This window comes from Arachis ipaensis, chromosome B01, assembly GCF_000816755.2.
Source record: "Arachis ipaensis cultivar K30076 chromosome B01, Araip1.1, whole genome shotgun sequence".
In the NCBI taxonomy this organism is placed as follows: Eukaryota; Viridiplantae; Streptophyta; class Magnoliopsida; order Fabales; family Fabaceae; genus Arachis; species Arachis ipaensis.
This window is the reverse complement of record NC_029785.2, coordinates 13,057,809-13,070,412: the sequence shown is the minus strand read 5'-3', so window position 1 is coordinate 13,070,412 and position 12,604 is coordinate 13,057,809. Positions and strand designations below refer to the sequence as shown.

Sequence of the window (12,604 nt, the reverse complement as noted above, 5' to 3'; positions counted from 1 at the left end):
TTAAGGCTGCATCTCCATTACTGCGTATTTTTTTCTCAATATTCAACTGCAGTGTGGTTGGGTCTGAAATAACAAATATGCCACAAATCACAGATTTTACATAGGAAAACTAACTGCACTAAGTAAATGTCAAGTAGCATAGATATGCTGTCATGCTGGACTATAAGTTGGATGCATGGACCAATATATATTTGACCAATATATATATATATATATGATAGCGTAGAAGAAATGCATTGGTCGATATGTCTCATTATATGATAGCGTAGAAGAAATGCATACCAAAATTTTATTTGGTTTGAAATATGCTTTAACCGGAGTATCTATGAAACAACACTAGCTATATAGATTCTGTGTACTCAGGAAACACATCCATATTAGATAGGAGTAATGAATTATCTTAGGATAGTAGAGTTACTACCAAAGTTTACTTAGTATTCTATTTTCACATCATAAACTCATGTCATTTAATAAATTAGATAGGAGTCATATAAGTAGAACGTGGATAGAAAGCTAGCAATTAAGCAATGTTACTACATCAGGAAATGGTATTTATTTTATAATCATATGGTTTGCAGCAGAAACCAAATTTAAGAATATTACCTATATTATCACCTTCCATGACTCCGACAAATTCCCGATGAACAATGTCACCAATTTCCTCGCAGCTTTTAAGTTGATTCATTCTTTCACCATCCTTTCTTTCTGTTATCAGAAGATCATCAACTCCACATGTGAACCCGTGCATCTGAAAAACAGAAAAATATAATAGAATATTGAGGATAGATAAATCAATAAAATAACACAAGATTATATATTAACTCATTGGCAGCTAACCTGCAAGAAGTTTGTGAATAAACGACTAAACGCTGAAAGAAGGTTTCCTGCAATGTTTGAGCCATAAAGTTCTTGTACTGTATGTACTATACCATAGTCACCAAATTGAGCCTTATCAACCACGCCACACACCAAATCATTTCTATATATCAACAATTTGTCCTCATCAGGCTCATCCTCCATCTTACTTGACTTCTTAGTGGTTCGTCCTTTAGTGTTTCCGTTTCGAGTCTTGAAAAAATTAGCTGGTATTTTCGCATTCTTCTCAACTGTAAATGGTGGGGAACCTCTAGTGACATAGTATAACAATGCACTAATGACCTGCAACATAGCAGAAACCAAATTCACTTACAAAAATTAAGGTCCTAATATAAAGAAGCAAATCTTGAATCATAACTCAGTAGAAAAGTAATGGTATGTACCATACAATCCAGTTTTTCATATACTAAGATATCAAAATTACAAGAAAGAACAGAATTGACAAAACGAGAAGGATCCAGAAAATTTATCAAGAAAATAACTGTTAGATATTAGATAAACATCCAGCAATATCTCCATAGTATCTTAGAATAGAATAAGTATCTTAGATCTCTAAGAATAATTTATCTATTTCTTTATAGTTCATGATTTCTCTATATTAAATTAAGAGTATGATATTAGCACTCGTCATAAAATAGCTGATGTATCTTCTGAATCGCAGTATCTTGCATCGAATTCAGCTGCGCATTCACTCCTCTCCTGTTATTCTATCCTCGAAATTTCAATATAGTATCTGAACAGCAGCACCTTCCAAGTCATGTCCCATCACTATTCTATTTCCAAGTTGACCAGAACTTCAGACTCTTAATAATATGACAACTTTCATCCTACTATTACCGTAAGTTGACCAGAAATTGATGCTCTATTTAAATAATATGCCAAATTTCATCCTAGTATTACTGTAGCCAATCATGTCTTACGGATCTTTTGTTCAGAATCATGACTGTTATTTCTCTCTCTCTAGTGGGTCTAAGTACCACAACACTACAGCATGCCCTTAAATCACATCACCATCAATATTCTTCAACACAGCACCAGGAGCTACTCCTTAGAAACTGCTACCACACTTATAATCATTGTTGCATCCAGTAATTCCCTGATCATCTACAGACAAAAATCACATATAGTTTCCTTCCTGCATTTTGTGACTTTTGATATTTGATTAAATCGGTCTATCAATACATGTTCTATGGAGTAATTATGGAGGAGAAAGGCTAAAGGAATTTTTAAATGACATTCTTCCAATGCCAAAGATAAAAGGCCCTTCATATAATAGCAAAAAAGCCAAAAAACGAACCAAATGATAGTATACCTGTTTTCCTGTCCAAAGGGGCTCTGGCTTCCATATGGCTGGAGGAAACAAAAACATTTCACTCTCGGAAGTTGATGTGAAAACTTTCTGCCCAGGTTTTGCATAGAAAGATCCCACCATAGGCATGGATACACCAGAACTGTAGAGAAGTTGATTGAATGCTTCACAGCTTAAAAATGTATCCTTTTTTGTTAGAAGGGCAGCACTTACAATATGATCCTGCAAATTTATTTAAAAGGCAGAGAGAAAAAATTCAGTATATAAAAAAAATAAAAAATAAATAATAATAACAAAGGCTGTCTATGCAGTTAACATGTTAATTATTTATGCAAATAGAGGGGTGAGGATCAGATTGCTTCCAATCCATTTAGCAATTCATGCAGTGTGCATGTAATTCTTCAATCCATAATGTTGGGATCTTCATTAAACTGCCACCTTTCTAAATTATTTATGCAAATACCTGAATCAAGGCTCTTATTGGATCACCACTGGTAGGCTTCACATATTGGTTGTTGGCATTTACAATATTGTAAGCTTCAGCACGGGAAATTTCATCTTGTGGAAAATGCACATTAATCTCGTCACCGTCAAAATCAGCATTGTAAGTACTGAAATAATAAGGAATCGAGGGAAAAGTTATTGACTGCATCAAAGTAAATTCTAAGGATACTTATTAATTTGAGGTATCAGAGAGTCAAAATGTACCCAATAATAATAATTTATTCCACAAGCACACTAAGCTTAAAACTAAAATAAAATATTACCTACAGTTCGCATAGTGCATACGCACTGTTTTCTCCCCCTTCAGAACACGAACTATATGCGCCATTATACTAGGTTTATGAAGTGTAGGCTGCAACAGAATGTATAGTTCAATTCAAACCAGAAAGTAAACACTAGCAATGTTTATATCACATCTCTGATCAATATTGTCTTCACAAACCAGCATATTTACCAAGTCATGGAATCATAACAATTATGGTTAACTTAAAATTGAATATAGTTAAATATACCCAATTAGCAGTTCCAAATAGTATATGAGAATATTCAATCACCATACATCGAGTGTAATTATTTGATTTTCTTTTCTTGTATGATTAAAAGAAAAGAATTTCCAATTAGGGGAATAAAATGCAGTAACATTATAAAGCTTGTTTTGGTAAAACTTTTTGAAGATGTCTTTGTGCTTTCGAAAAGCACCTAAAGTGGAGCTTTTTAAAGTTGGCTTGTGCTTATCAAAATCAAAAATCTAATATAATCTCATATATTAGTAAATTTCCAAATTTACTCTTACATTTATATCTATTGTAATATTTTTAAATTTTAGAAGCTATTTTACCAAACACAATGGTTGTTATTTGTGCTTATTGAAAATCATTTTTAATTTATTTACCAAACATAGATGCTACAACTTTTAGAAAGCTATATTTTAAAAGCTAGCTTTGATAAGCTACCTTTAAAAAGTAAAAGCTTTACCAAACCAAACTTAAATGTGCTGACAAAACACCATATAATAAGATTATAAGATAATGAAGTACCTGTCTATTGACAAGCACAACATCACCATCCTTCAAGTGGCGATACACAATTTTTCCTTCAAATTCTTGATCGCATATCTTTCCATTATGCATGATAACCCCTCTTGATGATGGTAATTTCCTTGATGTCAAAGCAAGCAACTTCCCTTTTGGTGGAAGCTTTACTACTGATGATTTATCGCCATAATGTGTGGCACCTGGATGGGTTTCTGGACCATTAAGAATAGCATTCCTTAACTTCACTACATTCCAAGGAGTAACTCTCTGTAAGTTACCAAGGGCAGAAAACAAAATGAGATACTCAGAGCTTAGAGGATGTGACTTTCCATAGCTAGTAGTCTCGTATTCCATGCAACTTATCAAGGGGAAAAAACATAATGACATACTCATCTTTGAAGATGTGATTTTCCATAGCCAGTGATATCATATTCCATGCAAGTTATCAAGGGCAGAAAACAAAATGACATACTCATCTTAGAAGATGTGATTTTCCATAGTTAGTAATATCACATTCTATGCACAGTCCAAACATAAACTTAGACATCGGAAATCTTCAAGGCTATCAACTGCTTATCAACATTCAGTCATTTACAATATCCTACAGATTGTTTGATTTCCTTAATAAACCCTAAACATTTCACTTCACAATAGAGAAATTTCCCATCCTATGTTCCTAATTCCCTGATATAATATGGAGGCCAAGATTTCACACTTCAATGTACAAATTATTTGCGGCAGAATACTTATTTTTCAATTTGAAATTGTATAGTTTTCTTCAAATTACATAGGCTGCATCAGATAAAAGGTGATTTGTCTATAAGATAACTGCATGTAAATAGCATAGGCAGAAAATTAACTAAATAAAGATGCAACGTCAATACCAGAATATATTAGCTTTTATTAGATCTGTAAGTAAATGTTTTGAAGGTATGAAATATGCAGAATGCTAAACTGAACAGACAAAATTCTTAACAGAAATGCAAATGAAGAACGTAACTTACATGCATATTGGGTAATACAAAATTATAATTCTCACCTCAGGATATGTTAACCTTAGAGCAAAATATGGAGGAATGCCAATTTCATTCACTGCTAAATAAGGATCCGGTGATATGACAGAGCGGCATGCAAAATTAACCCTCTTTCCCATCATTTTCTGGCGGAAGAGGCCTTCCTTCTTCTCCAGCAACTGACAAATTCCATTACTTGCATCTCTTTGGCCTAGACCAATCAAGAAGTAAAAGAAAATCATGTGTAACCATCACTAGCAAGAGAAATAAAAATATTTACATATTGACATGTTTATGAAGTAATCCACATTCGGCGTAGCCTGGTACAAACTACCAAGGACTGCACCCTTCATCTCAGTCACATAATGTAGTCATGTTGTGTATTATCATATATTGTGCACATATTGTTCTTTGTCCTCTCTTAAATATTCACGAGAAAAAGAAGAGAGTGCTCAACAGACATTTTATCACATAAAGAAATTTATAAAATATATTACCCAACTACACCCAAGTCCGCATGTTACAACTAAAAAAAGAAAACAAAACAAAACCAGCATAAGTTCTCACCAGAAGTGTTACTGTTAAAGAGCACATTTACAGATTGCTGAAGTTCCATCCACCTGGCTAAAACCATCGAGGGATCCTTCTTGTTTAGATGGGCATCCCCTAATCTTATGTTAGCCTGAAGAATCTTACTCAACAAAACAGTATGAGCATGCTCCGATACCTACAAACACAATTGCCCAAGTCAATAAGGTGAATGTAGAATAAAAAAGATAGTCAAGTATTCACAAAACAATGAAAGGACTAAAAAGGATTAGTTATACTTTGAATGTCAGCAATTTACAAGCCTCATCCCACTAAATGAGATTAGCTACATTGAAAGAGTAAGTGTGTTCTTGTGATAAACCAAGAAAGAAACTGGATTTGCATTTCATCCTTATATCCTCCCTTCACATGACCTTTACATCCTGCTGGCTTCCTTTCCTAAGAATGGCCCGAATGATTCATGATAGAATTTTCTAACAAAAATCCTTCATTTCCAATCTATATATATCTGCAAACAATTTCATAAGTAAACTTTTCCTACATTTATATCCCACAACAATTTCAAATTCAGAGTACTTCCCTAAACCTATACCTTGCATTGACAAACTTTGGAAATATTCCACACTCCACAGTAGAACCAAGAACATGGAGTACAAACAAAGAAGATAGAGAAATAGTACAACTCGTTAACAGTATTTATTATTCACACTTACCATATCACCTCCTTTAGTGGGAGGGCGGAATTTGATTGGTGGAACAAAAATATTCTCAAGAAAGAACATTGAGTGCCCTGCTTTCTTTCCATATCCCTGACCTTGAATATCATTAATATAGGAACAGAATCGAGCCTCATTTTTCCACAAAAGTTCTAACGTCATTTTAACCTGTAATTTGAATAGAAGTGAAACTTTTCTGTGTCCAGCTGACACTTTACATTGAGGTTAATTCAATATTTGGAAGAAACTAACTTGCGATGGTAACAAAGGACCAGAAAGTCGATTTTGCTCAGCAAGCTTGTAAGACAACTTGTGTCTTTTTGCATCACTTTTCTTGGTCCCAGCAGAGTTGATATCCTCTCCATATGTTGTATCCCTGTCATCGGTTATAGTCTCACTTGCCAAGATTGTATCATCAGAATTTATGACATTTGCTCTAGCATCAGCAGCTGACAGATCATCCTAGATACATTATCCAAAAACCCAAAATGGTGAAGGCTTTGCAAGAATTAGTAAAGCATGTGGATTGTTGAAACACCCACAAGAATGAACCTATGTAAATAACATAATGTCCTCCGGAAAGAAGAAAAAATAATAAAAAGTTGAAAATTCACCATTAAATTCTATGATTTTCTACTTCTCATATTTAAAACTGCCAGCAACAAAAAAAATAGCGGGAGGAGCATGAAAGGTGCGCACAGCACAATTGCAAACATGACGAATACCGTGCATAGAAAACAGAACAACAAATATGCATAGCAGCAAGCAGTCATTCAGAACTTCAAAAATAAACCATTATAAATTCAGAATGCATCTTTCTATCACAAGACTCGAAGATGTTAGAGAAAGCTGTTAGGAACATGGGTATTATGGGGTGTCCAAAGTCCCACTTCGGGTAGTATGGGATACTTGACGTTATATATAAGGAGAGTGGTTCTTCCCCCTTATCAGCTAGCTTTTAAGGTGTGGTTCCCCACTTCCCTTAGATACTTAAGCAAGCTCAAAATAAAAAAGTATAGCCTAAATATGTTAAAGACTAGGATATTAAAGCAAGCTCAAAATAAAAAGTAGCCCAAAATATTAAAGATTGTTTAAAAGAAATAAAGTGAACAGGAAACTATAACCAAAACAGACAAGGTGAAAAGAGAAATTGAGTCAAAAGAATGATGAATGCCTTCTACCAAAAAGTAGGCATTTACAATGTAGATATACAAAAGAAGAATATGTGTGTGTGAGTGAGAGAGAGAGAGCAGTAAGAAACTCAAATCAAGCTCTGTAAATTACCAGTACTAGCATAGACAAGATATAGCATTTAAATCTTTATGATACTTTAATATCAGAAAGCAATTTTAAGTGAAATTTAAGAATTTACCTTACGGAACCATCCAAAGGTTGGTTGGCTAATTTTAGGATTAATGGAACCACACTGTTGACATTTTTTAGAAGACTTCTTCAAAAATTTCTGTACAATAGAAATTGCCTCTTCGAACTGCAGCGAGGTCCAACTTTCTCCCTGCTGTTCAGAGCTACAAGACTGGCTCTTATCATCATCATCACTTTGATACATGGATTCATCTTTATTAATTGAATCCAATCTTTTTGCCCCAATGATATCCCCTTTCATAATAAGCTCCAACTGGGAACTACATTTTTCCACCTTGCAGCAACAGAAGACCATATGAGTAGTGACCAACAAATGCATAAAAATATTATAATCATGAGCTTATGGAGAAATATTTACCAGTTCTTTATTAGCCCTAAAATGACAGCAAGTGAAACAAGTTCTTTGTAGAATATTTCTAAGAAGACTGATCATCAAGGGGTTGTAGACAGGGGAAACAAGCTCTATATGACCAAAATGACCTGGACAAAGGTGATACAATTGACCACATGTTTTACAACTGCATCGAGGAAAAAGAGAGATCTCAATTATCCACCTCAAGAAAACTTTGTGCAATACCAATAAAATATCAAATTAAGATCTATTGATAACATGAAATAATTTCTGTTCCAATTTGTCTCATCTCCAGTCCACAGAGCTATATCAAAAGAACCAACTTGGCTGATTCAAAAGAGTAAGATACGAAATTTCCATCCAAATGTAAAACTGTTAGCTATCATCAACAAGAATACAAGTTTTGAAGAAGTCCTATGAAGAAAACCAGAACTTTTCAAGAATAAAATAATTTCTTGTATGCAGACTGTGGCCGAAACAATTCAAAGGATAAAGGATAAAAAATAAATAAACAAAGGATGAAACAAGAGAAACCAAAAATTTAAAAATATAATAATAAAATAAAATAAAACAAAAACTAATTAACCAAGAATGAAGCCACCTCCAAAAAATAGGATTTGACAAGCATGGATGTCCAACAAAGCACCACCACTAAAACCTAAACCCAGCAAAGCACTACTACTACTACTAAGCCCTCTCCAGAATAGGATTTGACAGGCATGGACGCCCAGGAAAGCACCACCACTAAACCCTAAACCCAGAAAAGCACCTAGCACCTAGTAGTAGTAGCAGCAGCAGCAGTAGTGGTAATAATCCATCTAACCAATATATAAAGGGTAATGGAGTACTTAGGTTGGTGTACTTGGATTGTTCTCTTTGATCTCTCACTCATGTTTTCATGTCTTTCTCTTACTAAACCATGAAATTAAAGACCTTGTCATGTTGGCTAACCTCAGGGTGATTACCATTTATTTAACACATTAACAATGACATAAATAAAAATAAAGAGCAGATTAATAGTGACTTCACTTCCCCCTAGTAGTAGTAATAATAATAATAATCAGAATATGCTTTATTAAAAAAAAACATACGGCAATTTCTCTTCGGATGGACCCAAAGCTGGATCATATAAACCACCAGGAGCGGGGACACCGATAGTATCAAGCAAGTTAGCGTTTGTAATCTTGACGCGGCTGTTCTTCTTCACCTCTTCATCAGTGTAGAAACTGAACACAACCTCCTCAACAGAATTCGAAGCACCCTTAAAAATAACAGAGGTTAAGATTTTTAAGTGATTGTGACAAAGGTAGATGAAAGAAAGAAGAGGTTGTGGAGTACCTCGATTGAGAGAACCATGGCTTGGCTTTGGTCGTTGCTTTAAGTGAAGAGAGAAACCAAGAGTGGAAGAGTTATGAAGTAGGTGTGAATGGGATTGAAACGAGGGAATCAGTAGCAGTGTTGGAAAGAAGGGAAGGAGGGAGGCGCTGCTGCGTTTGAGATACTTGGGAAGCTGAAATGAGTTGGACACAATGTATTAAAGAGAGTTTTGCTGTGACAGGGGAAACATCAGCTGAGCCGAAGCAACAGTGAGCAGAATTATGCGAGGCAGTGTATTAATTTGAGAGTTTTTCTTTTATTTTTATGGTAAAAAAATAGGGGAATAAGCCCAAAAGAAAAAAACACAAAAAACACGGTTCAATTAAACAAGTACGGAGCGGGGCATTTGAACCCTTTTGGCGTCATGATTCAGTTTGGGAACAAGTCTTCCAAAAGGCAATTTAAGGGTGGAAAAAGGTCCGATAGTTTGTCATATTTGGAGTCTAATTTGTATTTGATTTGGTTTGATTTGTTATAAAATAGGCACATATCTAGACTTTTTTAAAAATTTTAATATGTTAATAAGTCAAATTCAGACTCATTAATTAATTTTATTGATCTATAAAACTTGTTTAGACTTATTAAAAATAATTAAATATATAAATAATTTTTTATTATTAACAAAATTATAAATATTTTTTATACTTTAAATACTTTAAAAAATTAAAAATTTTTATAAATATTAAATATAATATATTATATATAAATATTTTTATTAAAAAATGATTTTTTTTAAATAAAATTTTTATAAGTCAGACTTAAGCCAATTAATTACAGGACAGACTAGACCTATTAAAAGCAAAACCTGGCCTAACCTGGTCTGTTTCCACCCCCTACGCGGCACATCAACAAATTGGAATCCTTGCTCACAATCAAGATTTTATTTAGCTAACCAATCTGCACATGAGTTAACTTCTCTATATATGTGTTTGAATTCAATTTGCCAAGGCTTCAGTTTCATTCTCTCTATATTTCTAATTAAAGCATTGTGACATTTGCAGAAAAGTCTGGACTTGGATATGCTTTTGAAGGAGATCTCTGAATCTGTTTCAACTATTACACGAGGCATCCCCATCTGCCACGCCATCTCAAGGCCATAAAGGATTTTCATAGTTCAGCTTCATCAATGCTACGTTGCCTTAATTTGATGGTTTAATCCTTTATAAGAATTGGATTAATCTTTTTGTTGCCGTTGGACTTTTTTTGTTAGTAGATGCATTAGAATTTTTTTTCAAGATATGAAATTTTATTAATAAAAATTGCAATAGAGCAATATTGATCTATCTGAGGACTCTAGCAAAGATAAGGTGAGAATTAACCCAAGAAAATAATAAGAGAATAACCTAAAAGAAAATAGAAAAAAAATATTCTAACAAATAGTTGTCTTAAGGTGATATTCTTCGTACATGTTTTGTGCCTCTTTTCAAATATTATCTAGTGTAATTCTCTTGCCATCAAAAAATCATTTGTTCTTAGATATCCAAATCCTCCAGAGCACTATCTTAGAAAGACTTCGATGCTTTTTATTAGAACTCTCTTGCTTTATTTTTTACTGCATCTTTCTCCACCAATTACAAAAACTACTATCCCCATCAACTCCATTTGGACTACCAAACAAGAGCCCCATGTGATTCCACACTTGCCGTAAGTGATTGCAAGTAAGTAAGCAATGGGTCAAAGTTTCGTCCTACATTTCACATCTTGGATGTATCACAGGGATAGCTTGAATGCGGACGAGCAATCAGTGCCTAACCGAAAAGCCATTGTGGAGAGCTTTCCATGCAAAGAGCTTAACTTTGGCCGGATAGTCAAGATCCCAAATCGAATTCCATAGATTTTTGTCTCCAAAAAATGGTGGAAGACTTTCGAGTGCCGGGTGAAAAAACTTGAAGCATACCTTATATCCTAACTGTACAGAGTAAGAACCCCCTTTTTCTTTGTACCAAATCAATTTATCTACTTCTTTAATGCTTACTTGAAGTATCTCTTGTGTAATTTCTGGTATGAAGTTGCTGAGATTGGCGTCGTGCACCAAAATCGTCCCTGAGATTCCAATTGCACTAATTAGGTTCCTCAGATTGACAAAAGTGCACCATATTAATCCCTAACCCATTTTCCATTAACGACGTGATGACATGGCTTGATTATGTGGACTATAAGTGACACGTGCCACTCCATGATTTGGCCATGTGTAATGATATGATGATGTGGTGACCAGTGACACGTGGCATGCTGATGTGGATGGTTGTGCCACATGTCACAATGTTATTTGGCTATGTGTCCGTTTGTGCCATGTGTCGCAACAGTATTCGTCCACGTGTCGTCCATTATGTCATCATTATAGATGCACCAAATTAGTCCCTCACTTTGCATTAAGTGACTCATTTTAGTCCTTGAAATTAAATGTCGTGCACTAAACTAGTCCTTTCACCAGTTTTTTCTCATTTTTTTTCTATAAATTCAAAATTCTCAATATTTTTTAATGCATTAATTTTAATTTTATTTTTTCACATGTTAATCAAATAAAAGTACTTTTATAAAATATTTTTTCTCTTGTGAATACCCTAACTGCCGATTTGAAGTTGACGTGAAGCCGTGAAGGCATTTCAAGCACCTTCACTACCATCTCCGACCTCTTTTAGTGCTTTTATAAAATATTTTTTTCTCTTGCGGATACCCCTAACCGCTGTTTTGGAGTTGACGTGAAGGCATTTCAAACTTCCCTCATTACCATCGTCGACCTGTTTCGTGTAGACTACAGAGGTCGGAGATGGTAGTGAGGGTGCTTGAAGTGCCTTCCATCTAGCTCATTTACACATAACGAAAGTGTGTATTTCATAATAACAAAAAAAGATATTTATTTTAATTATTGATTTCTTGTTAAAAACACATGTTTTTTTATGAAAAAAATGTGTCTAATCAATCATATAATTATTTTTTTATAATAACATACTTATATATTACAAAATGTATCAATGTTAAATTATTAAAAAATTATATAATTAAAATTAAAATCTTAAAATTTTTTATGAAAGCACTTGTATTTAAATGATATATGAAAAAATAGAAATTAAATTAGTGCATCCAAGAGATTGAAAATTTTAAATTAAAAAAAATGAGAAAAAATTGGTGAAGGGACTAGTTTGGTGCACAACATTCAATTTCAGAGGCAAAAATGAGGGATTTGAATTCTCTAAATTTTGAATTTTATTTTAGAGGGTAAAGTATGATCTCTTACTATTTATTTCATAGATGGGATCAAGAGAAAATATGAGAGAGAAACTATTTAAGAGTGAGAGATCACACTTTTACCCTCTAAAATAAAAATTCAAAATTTAGAATATCCAAATTCAAAAAAAAGAATACCTTTACCATGTCACATAATATTTTTGTTATTACGTTCTATTACAAACTCCATCACAACAACGTTATTTACCAATAATTTCATATTAAAAAATTTAAATTTTTTTATTTTTTATTTTTAATCTTCT

The 12,604-nt window shown here is 33.6% G+C and overlaps 1 protein-coding gene across 2 annotated transcripts in view; it reads right to left on the bottom strand.

Annotated features, from left to right (window-relative positions):
* Positions 1-9,327, bottom strand: part of LOC107625401 (DNA-directed RNA polymerase I subunit 1) — a 14,408-nt gene extending 5,081 nt beyond the window's left edge. The window contains exons 1-15 of one of the 2 annotated variants that reach the window (XM_021117642.1): positions 9,075-9,327; positions 8,828-8,997; positions 7,743-7,902; positions 7,374-7,658; positions 6,254-6,463; positions 5,999-6,169; positions 5,304-5,463; positions 4,763-4,947; positions 3,727-3,990; positions 2,953-3,041; positions 2,649-2,796; positions 2,189-2,407; positions 838-1,158; positions 604-748; positions 1-63 (exon numbers count right to left, since the gene is read on the bottom strand). In XM_021117642.1, coding sequence (XP_020973301.1) covers positions 1-63; positions 604-748; positions 838-1,158; positions 2,189-2,407; positions 2,649-2,796; positions 2,953-3,041; positions 3,727-3,990; positions 4,763-4,947; positions 5,304-5,463; positions 5,999-6,169; positions 6,254-6,463; positions 7,374-7,658; positions 7,743-7,902; positions 8,828-8,997; positions 9,075-9,092 — 2,608 coding nt within the window. In that variant the 5' untranslated portion in view covers positions 9,093-9,327. Of the gene's footprint in view, positions 64-603; positions 749-837; positions 1,159-2,188; positions 2,408-2,648; positions 2,797-2,952; positions 3,042-3,726; positions 3,991-4,762; positions 4,948-5,303; positions 5,464-5,998; positions 6,170-6,253; positions 6,464-7,373; positions 7,659-7,742; positions 7,903-8,827; positions 8,998-9,074 lie in introns of those variants that run through there. The other variant, XM_021117643.1, reaches the window with a different exon arrangement.